The sequence below is a fragment of the Alosa alosa genome, chromosome 1 (genome assembly GCF_017589495.1).
Source record: "Alosa alosa isolate M-15738 ecotype Scorff River chromosome 1, AALO_Geno_1.1, whole genome shotgun sequence".
Taxonomy (NCBI): Eukaryota; Metazoa; Chordata; class Actinopteri; order Clupeiformes; family Clupeidae; genus Alosa; species Alosa alosa.
This window is the reverse complement of record NC_063189.1, coordinates 37,075,932-37,095,079: the sequence shown is the minus strand read 5'-3', so window position 1 is coordinate 37,095,079 and position 19,148 is coordinate 37,075,932. Positions and strand designations below refer to the sequence as shown.

Below are 19,148 nucleotides of genomic sequence, written 5' to 3'. Positions count from 1 at the left end.
AAAACACAAAATGTTACTGAGGGCATGATATGGCGGATGATGTTTTGAAGGAGATGTATTTATTTTATGAAAAGTATTTACATACATGGAAGAAAGCATGTGTGTTTTCATCTCTCATCTCCCCTCAGTCCCTCAGTCAAAGCAGCTAGAATACGTCAACAAACAGATCCAACTCACAATTTCAATTCAAAAAATAAAATACATCAATATCAACTTCATTTCATGCATAACATGTATTTTATGTTTTTGTACAAAATAAATTATTAAATTCACTTGCATTATAGAAATGTACAACTCCTTTTTATCTTCCACATTGCGTACAATTGTGTCAAATATTAATATGAAGTGGTAGTAAAATCTATGTATCTAACAAAGCTTTAAGGAATGTGTGAGTATAGATATGTTTTACCAAAGCATATGGCACAGTTTTGTTTTTCAGTATATTATTGTGTAATATTCAAAATGTGAGATTTACAGGATCTTTCCTGCACGACTTGTTCTTTTCAAGAATAAGAGCCACCAATCAGAAATACAGTGGTTGTATCACTGACTAGAATCAAATAAAAATAGAAAGTATATTGATAAACACTATATTAATAGCTTGTGTTATTTCAGATACTGTGTTTGGACAACACAAGATCAATACAGGTAAGGGTAGGGCTGGCATCTCTTTAGAGGTACACTCGTACCCTTTGTGTCTTTCTCTTTGACTGCAACTGGAAATCTATCTCTAAACATTTTAGTTTTGCAACTCCAAAGCATGCAGCAGTTCATCGTATCTTGGCCTGTGGATCTCTTTCATATTATTTCAGTGATGACAATCTAAAAAGCACTGATAAACATTTCAGGGTATACAAAGCCAATCAGCTTGACTAAAGTCTTGACTTAAGTCTGTTTGCATTCCCACACCACCCATGCAGTCAGTGTTTTATTTTTAACTACATTGGTAACATTTCATCCATTTAAAGAGAATCCCATTCAATCCAATTTCCACTGACTCTTTACCATACTGGCTTAGAGGTAATCAAGTTACACAGGCATCTGTCTAAATGTTTGGAAAGCCATATTTAGTTTCAGTGTCTGGAGACAATGTGTCATTAAATCCCCCTGAGGTTACGGTTCAGAAATCTGCTTAGTCAGATCAAAAGACTAACACAGCATATTAGGCAACTGAAAGTCAAATGATATGCTGTGCGGCCTTTGCTTCTTTAAATAAATAACATTACCATCAAAAATCAGTGATCAAACCTGTGTTTTTAAATATGTGTGATATTTAAGTCCCAAGTTACAAACAGTAGGTGTGTAGCCCATACAAACACAGTATGAGACGAGACGCAGACACAACATTGGCAGTAGAGCTGTAAGACACAACTAGTGCTGCTGAGGGAAATCTCATTTTTCATTTTCATTTTTGAGTGGATAAGAGGCAGTGTGCAACAGTGCTCTGGTGTGTGTGTGTGTGTGTGTGTGTGTGTGTGTGGTGAGGAGGGGGTGGGGGCTTGGATTCAAGCAGCTGCAGGCTGAGAGGGGATATCAAAACCCTCTCAGCTCAGGGTGCATACAGAGCCGCTCCAACTTTCAAGCAGAAAGTGGGAGTATATGTGATATGTGTACTGTATATCAGCATGTTTGAGTAGGTGTGTGTGTGTGTGTGTGTGTGTGTGTGGTGTGTGAGAGAGAGAGAGAGAGAGAGAGAGAGAGAGTGAGAGGGAGAGTTAATTATTATAATCTGGACCACATTAATGCATTTTCCATGTTGCATAGAGACCTCAGTGGTTGGCTTGGTTTGTTTTTGGGCATGGGGACTTGTGGGCTCAGTCCAGCACATCTTGACAGCAGCTAAGTTTTGAGACATATCCCAAATAGTTTTTACAGGTTCTTTGTGCAGTCAAGTCAATTTGGATGTATTAGCTTGTGTGTGTGCACATCTGCAAGTGTGTGTTTTGGGTGTCTTGGCAGGACTTCATTTTGCAGCGGATGTCACTGTTCAGTGGTCCGTAGTTGCCAACAGGGGCATGTAAAACATCCTAAGGATGCTGTCTTTCCATCCCGTACTTCTACAGGTGGCTCTGTCACACTCACGCTTATGACTTATGAAAATCCTCATGGCGCAAGATTTTGTACAGGACCCAGTAGAAAATGTTAAAAAACAGAAAGGCCAGGGGGAAGCCGGCGCGGGAGACAGTGTCGATCTTCTTGGCGCGGTCAATGAAGAGCTTGCGCATCTCTTCGTGGTTTTTGGCTGCGGCGGCAGCGGCGGCCTGGGCACTGGACTGGGCCGGCTGAACCGCGCTGTTGTTGGCGGCTTTCGGGGCGGCGCCGTCCTTCCCCGTGGTGCAGGTGGCGCCCGCTGGGGCCGTGAAGCTCAGGCGGCTCTCCCGCACGTCGTCCTCCTGACGAGGAAAGCACAGACAGACAGAAGGCCCTGAGTATAGGCGTTACCCCTGTTATATTCCTAACCCCCCATGAGAATGCCCCAAAACGTTTGCCACTCCGCCCGCTCTCCCATACCTCCTCCTCCAGATGAGGGAAGCGCAGACAGACAGAAGGCCCTGAGGGTACTGTAGGTGTTACCCCTGTTATATCCCTAACCCACCCAAATCATCTGCTACCGTAAGTGCCTGAGGTCAGAAGGCAGTTGCAGTATCAATACAAAAAAAAAGAAAAGTCCAACAAAAAGACTAGCAAAATGCCCTGGCTCTGTGTTACACATTCAAATGTGAGTCAAATTCCACTTAAAGATCTCCATCTGATTGCTATAGCTATCGTTGTTGGGAGGGCTAGTGTCTAGACTATGCTGCAACTGTACACATGAATGCTTTTTTTTCTTTTGAGTCATTTTCTCAAACACAGACTGTTTTCTGATAAGTCTCTGGCTGTATCCCCAAATGTATTGGCCTTGACATAGCATGTGTCCTTCATAAACAATCAATGCAAAAACAAAAGCATTTCAGCGAAAAGTTGCAGACGAAAACGAAGAAAAACATAGAAAAAGCTCTTTGTACTGTATGTAGCAATGGAACACTAATGAAAACCATCAATGTTCTTGGAACACAAGTACATTTCCCGTGAATGAAATGACAATAAACACAAAATAACTTCTACCCACCCGGAGAATGACACACACAAACACAAACACTTAAAACAGAAAACAATGAAAACATTAAAATGGGTTTCATTCCTAAATGAGAACGGGAATCTCAGTCATCAGCAATGAGAGGAGAACGTGAAGAGGGAAGCCAGCTGGAGAATTAATGACCTATGCTAATGAAACACAGTGGCTGGGGTGCTATGAATGCAGCAAGGGATTTTCATATATGGAGCAGGCAGTATGAATATGGCCTCCCCATCAGAAACATTAAGCTCTCAACCTCCTTTGGTGATCAAAATAAGGAAGGTTTTCTGCTCTTATAGCCTGCAGTACTATGAAGATTTGCATTCTGTATGCAACTCAACACCACAAGCATAAATTCCTGCTTCATGTTTATTAGCGTGACTCTGGGGCCCATTCAAAATCCTTTTATTTTTAATGTGTCCATGAAGGACTTCAAAATGCCACTCATCTTTTTTTTTCTTCTTCTTCTTGTTCCTCAGTCAGAGTTTGCACCACATGGGACTGAATTGAATCAAGATGAACATGAAGTAATGGAACGTCAAAAACATCAAATATAAAATGCATTCTTGGGAACCTCTCTTTGGAGACTACCAGTTAAACGGTGCTGTTATTTTAAGGGGAGATGGAGGATATGATGGCTGTGGCCTTGGACATTTTACCCTGTAGTTTGGACTGTAGATATGGCCCATAGATCCATATATGGGCTCAGCACTTCTCATGCCGTTGATACGACGCAGTGAGTCAGAGTTCTCGCCATCGAGAACTGGCGTGAGACTCTGTCGTCAAACCGGAGTGACAAAGGAAAAGGCACCAGAGGGGATAGAGAGGTAAAACAGAAAGGAACAAAAGAGCAAGAAGAAAGCAAACACAAAGAAGACATGCATAAATCGTACAGAACATGCAGTACTAAAATAAGACATGCAAGAACAGAAACCATAGAAATCACAACAAGAAATAATATCAGGGTAAAATATATGAGATGACATGGTTGAAATGGAATATGTGTTTTGCTGTTGACCCCACATTTACCCTGTGTATCTGACAGCAATCTGGATTTAGGGAAATAGATCTCCTGACATTTTCGTTGGATTAACAAGTCTCAGAGCCATGATTGCTAAATTCCATGGAGCAGTATTCTTTTTACAATTTTAGCCCAAAAGAGCATCATAGCCCATCGTCTCATTGCATTAGCCTGTGCTATGTGCATGCCTACATGCAGCAACTTATTCAGAGAGAGGAGAGAGACCGGGGACAGATCCAGCTGTGAAATCACCTTCATACTCTTCCCATTGCTGTAGCTTCCAAATAAACATGCTCGCCCTGACCTTCCCACTGTGCACTAGTGCACTGCACTAAGTGACCATGGCCACTAGGTGGCAGAGATAGAGTAGAGTAGAGAGTTCGGCATGGCCAGTCCAGAGTCTTTATGCCGCAGTGGGCTTTGTGACAGATGCCCGAATACCTATCCTGAACTCCTTTTGGCAGATGATGGTTTCAGGGTGATGAAGTATTTGCTGGCCATTACTTTTTTTTTACTCCTGTGTGGTCTCTGAAGGCCCTGTGCCCTTTAATCCTGCCCTTGGCCGCAGTGGGAGGTTTAAGATTATATTAAGGGGACCCTCAGGCATCCTGTGAGCCCGCCTGCCACGCAGCTCCGTCTCCTACCCCCTCTCTCAGCTGGAGGTGTCTAGTCTGAGGCTCTTCATTGCCCTGCAACCCCCGCCACACACACACACACGCCAACCCTGCCCCGGTCGCCTGCCTATCCTGCTCTCCGTCTGTGCTTAATAAGAGTTTTCTCTGAGGAGTCAAAAAGGCAAAAAAAAAAAAAACTCCATTAATCTGAAAATCAGGGCCACTAATCTCTCTGGGTCTCTGTCCGAGTCTAATTTCAGTGGCGGCGCCGGCCAGCAGTATCTCTCAGGAGTCAGTTGCAGCTCCATTCATTCAGGCCCTCTCACTCTCACTCATCAGTTGGAGACTGTTTACGTCTTGTCTGATGGAAAGTGGAACCTCATTTCTGCTGCTGACTGTGTTTGGAGGATTTAATCACTTGCAACAAACTTGCTTTTTTCCCTCCTAAGCAGCAATTAGTTGTAATTGTCTGTCACTGTCACGCTACTAGCCACAAGCATGACTTATCCTGCCATGACCTATCCATACTAGAACAGTTGAAGTTTGTATTGACAGTTTTGCTATCAAATCATCTATAGTTTATCTGCAGTCTGGACACATAAGGAAAGCAGTTTAGACATTTAGAGAAACCAGGAAGACTATATCTTATCATCAATGTTATTTTTTTACAGTATTTTTTTCTTCATGAGAGTTATTTTTCATTCTATCTGTAATTTGTTCAGAAACCCCTACGTGTGTGTGTGTGTGTGTGTGTGTGTGTGTGTGTGTGTGTGTGTGTGTGTGTGTGTGTGTGTGTGTTGGGGGTATCAAAGGGCCCTTGGACACTCTTACCTTGGTCTTCTTTCTCCTCTTGCGGAACCTGAGGAGCTCCTTGTGTTGCCTGGAGACAAAGTTGACCGCAGCATACTCCAGCAGGGCGGAGAACACGAAGAGCAGGCACACGGCCATCCAGATGTCTATGGCCTTCACATAGGACACCTGCGGCGGCACACACACACACACATAAACCAGTTACACATCCACACGCACAGTTAGTGGATTATTTATCTGCATAACAACCCTGTCGATTGTTACTCATTCATGAAGAACTGGTTCCCGGCCACGGCTCGCACCCCCTCATCTGCCTGATCCGAGATAATGCTCTATAGGCTTAATCCTGTCTCATGGAGATCCTAATTGCATTGCGCAATGGAGGGTTATTACTTTTTAATGCGTGAGGCACTGCACTAGTGGTTAGCACTTAAGGGTTAAAATGCAATGGTACATGGTCTTGTTGTTATGCGGATTCTTGCATGGGTGAATCTGGCACATGCATTCTGTGATGAACGCATCAGTGCCTTGAGGTTGAGGAGAACCGATTTTGTGATCCAGTGTAAAGGCTATCCACAAATGGAGAGATTGTGCACACACACACATACACACTCACACACACACACACATAAACGCCTGCATGCATGCACACACACACACACACACACACACACACACACACACACACACACACACACACACACACACAGAGACACAAACGCAGAGACACAAACGCCTGCATACATGAACACACACACACACACACGCACACCATGCACACATGTGGTGATTCATGTACACACAGAGATACATGTGAGCTGAATTATGTATAAAACAGTCACATGAATATATCCATTTGCACAATTCCTTTGGAGTACACAAAAATGTATTTACACATCAAACTATTCTGTGCGATGAAAAAAGATCACAAGGCATTAATTGCAAATAATATGTCTACTCAAGTACGCCCTCAAGTTTCTGGACAAAATAGCTTCATTCATGATAAGACCGCCTATATTATTCCTTGTAGATACAGTTTCTGCCTGCTAAGCTTCTAATAAGATAGCTACTTTGAGGTAAATATATAATGACATATTGGCTTCAACAGCATGCATCATCTCGATGGGCACATTTGTAGATGTGACACCCATCCAAATGCAGAGTCAGCGCAACCCTTGCATCATTCACTCGTAGGCGCACCTTGGGCAGCGATGTTCTGGAGCCTGAGCTCTGCGTTGTCATGGTGAGCACCGTGGTGATGCCAAGGGCGACACGAGCCGGCGCCGCGTCCATGTTGATCCAGAAAGAGACCCAGGAGAGGATGACGATCAACAGACTGGGAATGTACATCTGGATCAGGTAGTAGCCCATCTGACGCTCCAGGTGGAAGCGCACTTCGATGCAGGTGAACTTACCTGTCAAAGAACCAGAGAGAGAGAGAGAGAGAGAGAGAGAGAGATGATCACAGGGCAGGACCACAAGAGGGACTCTTACATATGACATAACTCATCATGGGACACCACACCAACAGTAGACAAAACATCTAGAACTATTAGGCAATAATAATAACAATAATAACAAATGACCGTTAAGTACCAAGATGATGTTTCTCATCATGCACCATAATGTCCCCTTTAGTATCTACAAAAGCTGCCCAAAACCCTAAGCATCTAGCGTGATCATTAACTCCCATTCACCTAGCATGATCGTTAACTCCCATTCCAAATCAAGTCCCAAAGATGAGCTATGCATGTGATTCTGGCCGCCTGAGCATAAACTGACAATAGATGCAGAGTGGTCCACAGTGAAGCCTCTTTGTCAGAGAGCTTTGTGTATGCAGCCCAAACCACTCTGGCAGGAGGCACGAGTCAACGGATGTTGTGTGCTCAAGGTCCAGCTGCCAGCAATAGCGATGAGTTAATGCGATTTGTTTGTGTGTGTGTGTTTGTGTGTATGTGTGTGTCTACAGGGTTCCACCCTTAGAGCAGTAGTGTGTGTATGTGTGTGTGTGCTTGCATATTTGTATGTGTGTGTGTGTGTGTGTAAGTGTGTGTTTCTACAGGGCTCTATCCCCTTAGAGCAGTAGTGAGCGGGTGCGTGGGTGGGTGTGGGTGGTGGCTGCTGCAGGTCTGCCACGGTCACTCTTTGTGGGAGCTAATGAAGCCTTGTCCCCTCCCCCACACACACACACACACACTCTCCTGATGAGATGCCGTCTGACCCCTGACCCTGTCCTCACCACTGCACCGTCGCCTGCCGCCCGAGTGTCAGTCCACATAGCACGCAGACTTCCTTATGTAAACACCTCATGTGTGTGTGTGTGTGTGTGTGTGCATGTGTGTGTGTTTGTGTGTGTGTGTTTGTGTGTGTGTGTGTGTGTGTGTGTGTGTGTGTGTGTGTGTGTGTGTGTGTGTGTGTGTGTGTGTGTGTGTGTGTGTGTGTGTCTGTGTGTGTGTCTGTGTCTGTGTCTGTGAGTGTGAAAGAAAAAGGAACAGAGAAAAAGAGAGAGAATGTGTGTTTATGTTTGTGTGTGAGTACACCAGCCTCTCTATGTGGCTGTGTGTGTGTATACGGACATCTGTGCACACACACACACACACAAACACACACACACACACAAACACACACACACACACACACACATACAAACAGAGGCAGGAATACATAGGATACCATTGACACAAGTGTATACAGCAAAGACAAATATTCTTCAACTCCACATAATGGACTAAACAGAGCAGACACAGTCTTCCATATCCAGCAGGAAGAAACTTCTCGCCAAAAAGACAATAACAACTCTGGCTGAAATACAAAGACGTGTTTTGAATAAGCGAAAGTACGTATGCTTCCCCATAACCAAGGATACCGAGCAGACACTGAACGAAAAATAGATTCCTGTCCCTGACCAACTTGACATGTACTATGCCATCAGATTAGTAATGTTGTTGAGACTGTTCATGCTTGGCATGGGAGTTCATTCTTCATAACATGAATTGTTAAACACACAAATGAAAAGAAAGCTTTCTGTATGAATTAGCAATGTCATTTAATATGAATGTCATTTGCATGGGGAAATAATCTGTGGCAAAGGGCTGTGATGAAAGACATTGGTTTTTGCCATTTAGTTTTATTCTTTATAAAAATTTGCCATTTTTTGTATTATTTTATTTCCACACCTGTTTCTTTTAAAAAATAACTTCGTTCTGGCTTTGCACTTTTAAGAGCACTGTACGGTAGCTGTCTGTTGTCATCCTCTCTAACTAAGCCTTTGGATGGGCGAGGGGGAGAGAGAGAGAGAGAGAGAGAGAGAGAGGGACAATATTAAAGGAGAAATTATTAAAAACAGCACCCCTGAGCTGCAAGGAGCAATGCTCAAACTATTCAACCTCACCTCAAGTTCGGGCTGTTTTCCTGACACCTAGAGCCAAGGATATATTACACAAGATATATATATATACCGCACTACGGACCACATTTACACCCTATACACCCGACCTTAATAACTAAACATGTAAGTTATTACAAATATTTGCTTGTTTTGTTGATTTGATTTGACAGCATTTTATAGTATTTGATTCAATTTGGCATGAGGGATTATAAGATAAACTTTTACAAAGTGGTGTAGGGGGTATACCAGTTCATAAAGACAATGTATTCTGAAAACAAAAACACTGTGGAAATTGGCAACATAATTACAGAGTCCTTCACTCAAAAAAGAGGAGTAAGGCTAACCTGACTCTCGCCAGATGCATTTCTTTCCGCCTAGCTCCACTCATCCATCTGGGATCAATCCATTGAAGTGTTGCTTCAGAAGGCTGGGCCTAATCAAAAAATGCTTGCATATGATTGGATAAGCCACTTGTCCGTCATCTATTGACGTGCTACTTCAACCACTCACATCTAAGCCAACCCGTGACGCTGATAACAGTCTCACAGTCGCTTTTACGCTATGTCACATCTATGAAACTCCCGCCCTGCGTCCTGATTGGCTCTACCATATCGTGCTGAAATCACTCTCAACGGAAGAGGTCCCAGGTGGATGTGAGTGAAGCTAGGCGGAGCTAAGCGGAACGAAATTCATCTGGCGAGAGTCAGGTTAGAGTAAGGCAGGGCTGTAGCTCAATCCAACACTGTTCAATATCTACATCAATGAGTTAGTGGTGCAGTTGGACCAGTCTACAGCTCCTGGCCTTGCTCTGCATGAGAAAGAAATTAAATTCCTCCTCTATGCGGATGATCTGGTGCTGATGTCTCCCACTGCACATGACTTACAGCAGCACCTGGACCTGCTGGAGAAATGCTGTCAGCACTGGGCCCTGACAATACATTAAAAAAAGACAAATATTATGATATTCCAAAAGAAGCCCAGGTGTCAGGAACACAGATACCACAGATAGAGCACACAATGCAGTACACTTACCTTGGCTTAATTATGACTACATCAGGGAGTTTCAGCATGGCAGTGAATGTACTAAAAAAGTACATATATGCAATAAAAATACATGTTTTGGTGCAAAATTTTTGACTGTGTAATCCAGTTTATTGTGCTGTGTGGCACACTGTGTGGGGCAAACATCCTATAGATGTCATCCTGCCGACTGATCTTAAAAATCCAAAATAAAACACCAACCAATGCATGTACAGCAGAACTAGACAACTATGAACTACTATGCAAAAAAACTCAAATTCTTGATGCATCTTCAAACAAGTCCCATATTTGGAACATTGGCAAAAGGAGACAAAAGAGTTAGAGGTATAAAGCAGGGGCAGATCCTGACCACATACAGACTCAGTGACCATGGTCTAGCCATAGAAAAAGGCAGACTAAGAAAGTCACCGAATGCCATAAGGCAAGGGACAGTACGGCACCTATCAAACACTGTGCAAGAACACACCACACATACACACACATACACGGGCACACACAGACACCATACATGCACACGCAAACACACACACAAATACGCACATGCACACACAAAAGATACACATACTGTACATACTTACACACTCACCAGTTTGTTTGTTAATCTTGGATGCATCTCTATTTGCCATGTTCTGTATTCCAAGCATTTTCTATGTAAATATATGTTTGAATGTTCTGCTTTGGCAATGCAAAAATATTTGTCATGCTAATAAAGCTCACCTGAATTGAAATTGAATTGAGAGAGATAGAGTGAGAAAGTGAGAGAAAGAGATAGAGACGAGAGAGAAAGTGTATGTGTGTGTGTGTGTGTGTGAGAGAGAGAGAGAGAGAGAGAGAGAGAGAGTATGTGTGTGTGTGTGTTTGTGTTTGTGTGTGTGTGAGAGAGAGAGAGAACAGTAATCCACAGACACACCTCACCGTTTCTACTCTTTCTCACACTCCATACATATGGAGCTCTCTTTAACTTTCATACACACAAACACACACACATCACACACACGCACACACAAACACACACACGCACACACAAACACACATTGTGCAGGATGACAGATTGTGTCAGATTGTGTGCAGCAACCTGATGAAAATCTCTATCCTCCTCCAAAGAGCTGGTCACAGCCAGGGGAGGAAGAGCAGGAGGAGGAGGAGGAGGAGGATGAAGAGCAGGCAGGGAGCAGTGCTGTGGACCTTGGACAAGGCCTCACTCTCCTGGGGCATTAACTCCTGACGAGCTGTCAGTTTCTACCCCAGGTCATCTGAGAGGGGGAGCATCCCATTCAGTCCCTCTCCCCGACAGCTCCAACCCCCTCTGCACCCCTCTCCTCCTCAACCTGCTCCTCCCCCTCTTGTCCCTCCCTCACATCCTTATTTAATGTTGTATATTGTTTCGAGAATTCCATCTTATTTCAGGGATGACCGGCGCTTAGTAAACTGATGAGTGGGAGAATTAGGCTCCAGAGTGCTATTGCCAGTAGCCTATTGCCCATTAGCCTATTATTAGCTTATTGCCCATTAGCCCTCCAGTGGCCCCTTGTCGCGGTATGCGCAGCAGTAGCCTTAATGGCAAAAAGCCATCCTTTTATTCTACCGGGTTGCTCTGTAAGGAGGAAGGCTCCATTTCATGAATGAACAGCCCCGGCTGCCCACCTGGGACTCCTGCGAGCTCCAGCCTCCCTGAAACCACCAGCCTCCGATTCCTGGCTTAGCAGCTCAACGCCTAATGCTAACACACTTCATGCCTCCAGGCAAAACTCCTAACGTTCTGCCCAAGACCACAGTGTGTTTGTGTTTGTGTGTGTGAGAGAGAGAGAGAACAGTAATCCACAGACACACCTCACCGTTTCTACTCTTTCTCACACTCCATACATATGGAGCTCTCTTTAACTTTCATACACACAAACACACACACATCACACACACGCACACACAAACACACACACGCACACACAAACACACATTGTGCAGGATGACAGATTGTGTCAGATTGTGTGCAGCAACCTGATGAAAATCTCTATCCTCCTCCAAAGAGCTGGTCACAGCCAGGGGAGGAAGAGCAGGAGGAGGAGGAGGAGGAGGATGAAGAGCAGGCAGGGAGCAGTGCGCTGTGGACCTTGACAAGGCCTCACTCTCCTGGGGGCATTAACTCTGACGAGCTGTCAGTTTCTACCCCCAGGTCATCTGAGAGGGGAGCATCCCATTCAGTCTCTCTCCCCGACAGCTCCAACCCCCTCTGCACCCCTCTCCTCCTCAACCTGCTCCTCCCCCTCTTGTCCCTCCTCACATCCTTATTTAATGTTGCATATTGTTTCGAGAATTCCATCTTATTTCAGGGATGACCGGCGCTTAGTAAACTGATGAGTGGGAGAATTAGCCCAGAGAGTGCTATTGCCCATTAGCCTATTAGCGCTATTGCCCATTAGCCTATTAGCTTATTGCCCATTAGCCTATTAGCGCTTATTGCCCATTAGCCTATTAGCGCTTATTGCCCATTAGCCTATTAGCGCTTATTGCCCATTAGCCTATTAGCGCTATTGCCCATTAGCCCCTCCAGTGGCCCTTGTGCGGTATGCGCAGCAGTAGCCTTAATGGCTGCGCTAATCCTTTTATTCTACCGGCTGCTCTGTAAGGAGGAAGGCCCATTTCATGAATGAACAGCCCCGCTGCCCACCTGGGACTCTGCGAGCCCAGCGCCTCCTGAACACCAGCGCTCGCCTCCGATTCACAGCAGCAGCCTCAACGCCGACGCAACACACTCATGCCTCCAGGCAAAAACTCCCCACGTTCTGCCTGACCACAGTGTGTATGTGTGTGTGTGTGTGTGTGTGTGTGTGTGTGTGTGTGTGTGTGTGTGTGAGTGTGTGTGTGTGTGTGAGTGTTGTGTGCTTGAGCATGTGTGTTGTGTGTGTGTGTGTGTGTGTGTGTGTGTGTGTGTGTGTGTGTGTGTGTGTGTGTGTGTGTGTGTGAGTGTGTGTGTGTGCGTGTGCGCATATGTGTGAGTATTTGGATACAAATTTTTAATCCATTTTTTTAATACCAGTATTTCTACAAATGTGCCTGTAGATTATGCTTTGCCCTGAAGTTTATAAATGTAGTCCCATGCTGATGTTCATTCAGAGCAAACTGCATACTGCAGCCCAAGTGCACGAGCACTGCTGAGCGGTGGAAGAGACTAAAAATACCACCCGGGGAGAGGCAAACAAAACAAACTAATTCATTGACCACTGACAGAGCAATAAGACAACAGAGCATGAAGCCTTGGGGCATTGCTACATCCACCCAAATCCATGGCCTCGTGAGCCAAAAGTAAAGCACTTTACAATTCAATGCAGCCGCATTTATTTTATTTATTTATTTATTTATTTAACTTTTCTGGCTTCCATATTTTGACACATCTGTAATGCGCTCATGCTTATCATGCCTCACTCCCCGATTTGACGTCCAAAATCCAAATGACCAAGAGCAGGCAGTTCACCTGACCTTGCTCCCCAGAGCGTCTAAAGCCCTGTAATCTTGTTAAATGTCAGCTCCCCGTAGCCTCCAGCCCTCCCCTTCGGGCAGACTTGGCTCTCTGTGGGTCACCTCAGGGCCCCACAGCCCCCCTGTCATCCCTTTATGTAGACGACACGCTGCTGAAGCATGGCAGGGGGATTGGGAGGGAAGGATTTGTTAGGCTTTAACAGTATGTTTTTTTAAAAGATTTTTGCTTTGAGAATTTTAAGAATTGTTGTAATTGTTGAACCGTTTATGACCCTCACCCACCAAAGAGCACTGTCTTTTCTTCAATATCACTAGTTCCAAGAAGCTCTCCAGAACTACAGCTTTTCACAATCACAGTATGTTGTATGAAAATGATAACTAACTAACTAACTAACTAACTAAATTAAGGAACCTGTCCTGCTGCTGAGCCGGTAAATGTGCCCAGTTTAGCCTCGATCTCCAGCATGCACACGGTGTCCTAAAGAATATGTTGAGCAGATGCAGATATATGGGTTTTGGTTAGCACTGACAGAGACCAGATAAGACATGTCCACACTAACGAATGCACACACAGATGCAGGAGTGCACACATGCGTACACACACACACACACACACTTTCCTAAGCCTATATGTGCTCTCTCTTCATTATCCAACTCTGTAGCTTTTCCTTGAGTTCAGCAGTTGCTCCAGGCATCATCCACTCCAGACCAGATGGAGTGTTTCCAGAGGAGTGTGCCATGCGTCATGACATAAGTACTGCACACACACACACACACACACACACACACACACACACACACTTGGATCTTGAGCTGTAGCCATTGATTAAACACTGCATTAAACACTGCATCTACTTGAGCAGATGCACCATGTCCCAGGTGTCCTCAGTCTACTGTCTGTGTTACACTGTCAGCCCAGCAAGGACAAACAGACCGACTCAGTGTAAACTCAGGGCCGTGGCCATAAACATGGGCTGCAATGGCACTGCAGGGACTTTGCTTGGCTCCCCTTCATGAGCAGACAAACTGTCAGCAGGCAGTGGCTGAGTGTTTGGAGAGGGAACAAACAAGAAGAGATCATGAGAAAATATTTCAGGGGTTTGTGAAATGTGTGTGACTATTTATTCGCTGTAATATCGATGATCAATCTTAATGAAGCAGCAGAGGGTGTTTATCTTCCTTGTTCAAATAGCCTTCATAAAACCCTTTCCGGTTTAGAGTCCCTGCTGCATTATTCAAAGAAATCTCTGCATTTAGCAGGCGGTGAGAAGTTGCTTTAATATCTATTTCAAAATTGCAATAAAGAAGATGAGATGCTTTTTTTCCCAAACTGAAAGGCTGCATTCTGCTGTCATGTGAGGTGAGCTCATTTCCCTTCCATTTATTTGGAGTGTGGTCTCTTTCAGAGATCAGTGGTCCTTCATCATTCTGCTATTGATTGTGGTAGCTCAAGGAGACTGCTCTATAGCAAATAGGGAATTAGTAACACAGACACTACCAGGGGACATCCTGGGAGAGCTGGCTCAATCTGAACTGCTCCACCCATATCCAACCGTCTACATCTTCCTTCTCCCCCACCACAGTATGCTAAAGGATAGAAATGCGGTCTCCCATGGACACAGTGTTCAAACGGGGGGTGGGGGTGTCTGGACCTTTCCGCTCTCTTAGCCCCTGAGAGTGACCGCATGCATGGCTAGGAGATGCCCTTGGCCCAGCCGCCCACTCTGCTTCTCCCATGATTCTTCTCAGGGCACTGAGGCAGACTCAAGCTCTTTCTCTCTCTCTCTCTCTCCCCCCATAGGATGTCTTTTTATTGTGCATGACTTCTCTCCCTGTTCAGCTATTCAAACCAATATGGAAGTGACAGGGCTGAATGGGTCCACGATCTAAATATAGAGGGTGTGGGTGGGCGAGTAGTGGAAGATCTAAAGTCCATTTCAAGCAGTACATTTCTGTAACCGTTTGCATGAGTAAATGCGCTAATTGGCAATAGCGGACAGTTACACTCCAGGGAACATGTCGAAGACCTAATGAGGTAAATGGCTGTGTTTCAGCAGCATCTGAGAAAAATAGTACATTTCCGTAGAAGCACAGCAATGCAGTATCTGTGTTTAATGTGTAGTTTAAACTGTATATATACTGTATATAACTGTAAAACAACACTAAGGAAAGCTCGCATCATCAACCTTGACTCACTACATGACTTTTGAATGCTACTTTAAGAATAGACCATTCAGTAAGCAGACCAGGTTTAGACATTAGACACATAAATGAGTAATCTGATCACCAACGGAGCATTCGATAACAAACACACAGATGAATATAGTCTTCTGTGATGCCTAGATTGACCATTTTGATATGGCAGATATGGTCCATTTGTTATGGAATCGTACATTCAAAAATTCTGCCAAAGTATTTTGGGACAGGAAAAACAGAAGCACGGGAAAGAACAGTTTAATTGGCTACACACAATCTCGGAGTACTCCAACTGTGACAGCCACCTTGAACATGATCACTAGGTCCCAAGCTCCTTCACAAACTTTCATAATCTGAAACATCCACTGCTGCATGACACATCTGGCATTCTTTCTATTCTGCAGTCGTTGCATGAGGCAAAAATTTTAACAAGCTTTTGTGGATGCAAAGTATCAAACACAGAAACAAAAATATAAAATTCATATGTGTCGCCTGGATGCTGAAAGCACAAAAACGTAATAAACAATGAACGACAATTTGGTACAAAAAGGCAGAATGTGGGCCCTTCATGACAGTCTAAAGCGCATAGTCACTCGTCAAAAGCTTATTCAAATTTAGTAGGATGTCCAGTCCACATTGGGAGGGGTTCCGTTATCAAACGTCGAGCACATGGCGCAACAAGGTGTTCCTAGGTTTTTTAATCAGTCATATGGGTGTGTTTGGGGCGTAACATCATTTAAACCAATGAGAATGACATCTGTCATTCCCTTTAGCGGTGCAAAGCGCGATATGTCAAATAAATGCATCGGTATTTTGGAATTCAACGGCGCATTTGAAGGAGGCTGTTTGCGAGACTGTATGGAATAGTCATTCCACTAAACCATGCTTTCCTAAAACCTAGCATAGCCTTCACGCATTTGCACTCGTCTATTATTTGAACTCATTGGCAAAGTGAAACTAACTTCACCAAGGTGTCAATCAACGACAAGACAGTTATATGCAGTTACTTTCACTATTGACTGACAATGGGTTGCCATCGAAAACATAGGCTGAAAAAAGCAACACTTACCCAAATATTGCTCAAATGAACAAAACAACATTTATCCTGCAGAGGAGTTGCTTATATCTCGTGACAGTGCGTCTTCAGCTGTGCTCCATACGTGTCTCTCGCCTCTCCCCTAATCACTTTTAACTGTCATTACCAATTTTCAAATGATGGTGAATAACTACTCATCATGATATTTCGTAATATCTTTATTCTAATTATGTTTCCCATTGTTATCATGCAATTTGCAATGTTTTGCATGGACGTGCACTGGTGTGAGTTCATGAATGATAGAAGGATGGTGTGTGCACCTGCCAATATGACTGTTGACAATGCGCTCTTAAAATAACATATTGTAATGATCTGAGCCTAGCTGTTGATGACTGTGCTCCCATAATGCTGTGCAGTGTATGTGTGTGTGTGTAATGTTGATGTTGGTTTTAGTATGAGTAATTGCGTTTACCTTGTCATGTATGTGTTAGCTGGTATAGTCTTTCTTTATGTTGTACCTCATGTGTTTACCCCGTGTATTGTATGTGACTACCCTGTTTGTGTATCGTGCTTGTTTAATTGACCTCCTTTGTTTTGCCTGTATTCGTGTGTTTTGGTGCGAAACCAATAAAACCATTCTGAGACTTTGCAAGTTTGTTACATTGGTGTCAGAAATGGGATGACGACCCCTACTGGACGGGAGGAGAAAGCTGCAACTGATGCCCTGGCGATGATGAGTTTCCTGCCAAGACGGCTCTTCGACAGCGCGCTCGCCCATGGCCACCTGCTGGGCCCAGCAGACGGAGCCAGCCTGCAGCGTGACCGTGACGAAGAGACCCGCCCCCGGCAACAGGAGGAAACGAACCGGGCTGATGGCAGCATCCCGCCACTTGAACCTGCTCCACACGGGAGCGATGGAAATCGGCCGGTCCCCGGTGCGACGGCGGCGGTAGAAGGGCGCCCCACTACAATGGCGAAAGGCCATTGGCGACATACCTGGTACAGGTCCGGCTGGCAGCCGAGCTGAATGGCTGGTCGGCGGAGAGAACGGGCGTACAGGTGGCGTTGGCTCTGGAGGGGGAAGCGCTACAAGTATTAGAAGACCTGCCACCGGGCGGAGCAAGTAAGCTGGACCCGCCAATCGGCAGCAGCTCTGCAATGACGATTCGCCAGAGAATCTTCATCAGCGATGCCAGAGAACAACTCGCTTCCAGGCGGGCGACCAAAAGGACCGAGACTGGGCAAGTTCTGGGCTGACCTGCAGCTGTATGCCCGGGGGGGGCTACCCAACGCATACAGCCAGGGTCTACATGAAGAGATGGCACTGGAAGCGTTCATGGGGAGGCATCTACCCAAAGCGGCTAAAGAACACCTTCGCCTGGCCCCCAGCTGGCTGTCCCCATGACCCTCGCGGGAAGCCGAATGGTGGAAAACATCTTCCGCACAACAGAGTCAGGGCATTGCGTCGCATGGACATCGATGGAGGAAGGCGAGGAGGAACTGGAGGTGACACGGCAGACCACGACACAACGCCGCCCACGCGAGTGGAAGAGGCCGGCCAGTGGAGACGGATGCCACCGGTGTGGCGAGCTGGCTCGTGCCCCAGTTACTAGAAGAAGGTGGCACGGCGGGAGGGGCTATGGATTGCATCTGGCTGGGCCGGCTCGGCCAAACCAGAGGACTGTATGTGGACTGCACGCCTAGAGCGGGACTCGTGTCGGCATATGATCGATACTGGCTCCACCATCGCTTGTGCGCCCGGTCTCTTACCCGCTGCGCTGGTACCAGACCCAGAGGCTGGGAAAAGACAAAAACGCGCATCACAACAGTTACCGGAGAGCGAGCGGAACTGTATGGACAAAAAGTGGTGTGCGTGTGCATCAAGGGCCCAGTCAATGCTCGACTGCCGTTTATCCTGGACACCAACGCCAGCGACGTGGGCGTCGGCGCTGTCCTCTCACAAGCAGGCGAGCAGGGCGAGCAAGTGGTCACATACTTCAGCCGCTCACTGGACCGAGCAGAGAAGAATTACTGCGTGACACGCAGAGAACTGTTGGCTGTGGTGGTGGCAGTGCGCCATTTCCGAACCTACCTCTTCGGCAAACGGTTCCTGCTGAGAACGGACCACGCGTCGCTCACCTGGCTGCTGAACTTCAAAGAACCAGAGGGCCAGCTGGCTCGCTGGTTGGAGGCGCTCCAGGACTACGACATGGAGATTCGACACCGGGCGGGTCGCCTTCACGCCATGCGGACGCCCTGTCCAGGCGTCCGTGTGCAGCAGACCAGTGCCAACACTGCCACCGGAGGGAGGAGAGGAGCCTGGCCGCGGCTCAATCGGAGCCCGCTCGTCGGCTACAGGCTGCATCACCGCTGGCAGAGAGAGAGAGAGTCGCTGTTTTCAACGCTAGCCAGCGTCGCGCCAACGAGTGGGTCAACGCTCGCCAACAGCACGC

General features: G+C 45.8%; 1 protein-coding gene across 3 annotated transcripts in view; it reads right to left on the bottom strand.

Moving 5' to 3' along the window:
* Positions 1–37: 37 nt before the first annotated feature.
* glra3 (glycine receptor, alpha 3) overlaps positions 38–19,148 on the bottom strand; it is a 68,613-nt gene continuing 49,502 nt past the window's right edge. The window contains exons 7-10 of one of the 3 annotated variants that reach the window (XM_048242626.1): positions 6,761–6,975; positions 5,582–5,728; positions 3,775–3,891; positions 38–2,393 (exon numbers count right to left, since the gene is read on the bottom strand). In XM_048242626.1, the coding sequence (XP_048098583.1) occupies positions 2,085–2,393; positions 3,775–3,891; positions 5,582–5,728; positions 6,761–6,975 (788 nt within the window). In that variant the 3' untranslated portion in view covers positions 38–2,084. Of the gene's footprint in view, positions 2,394–2,469; positions 3,617–3,774; positions 3,892–5,581; positions 5,729–6,760; positions 6,976–19,148 lie in introns of those variants that run through there. The other 2 variants (XM_048242619.1, XM_048242612.1) reach the window with 2 other exon arrangements.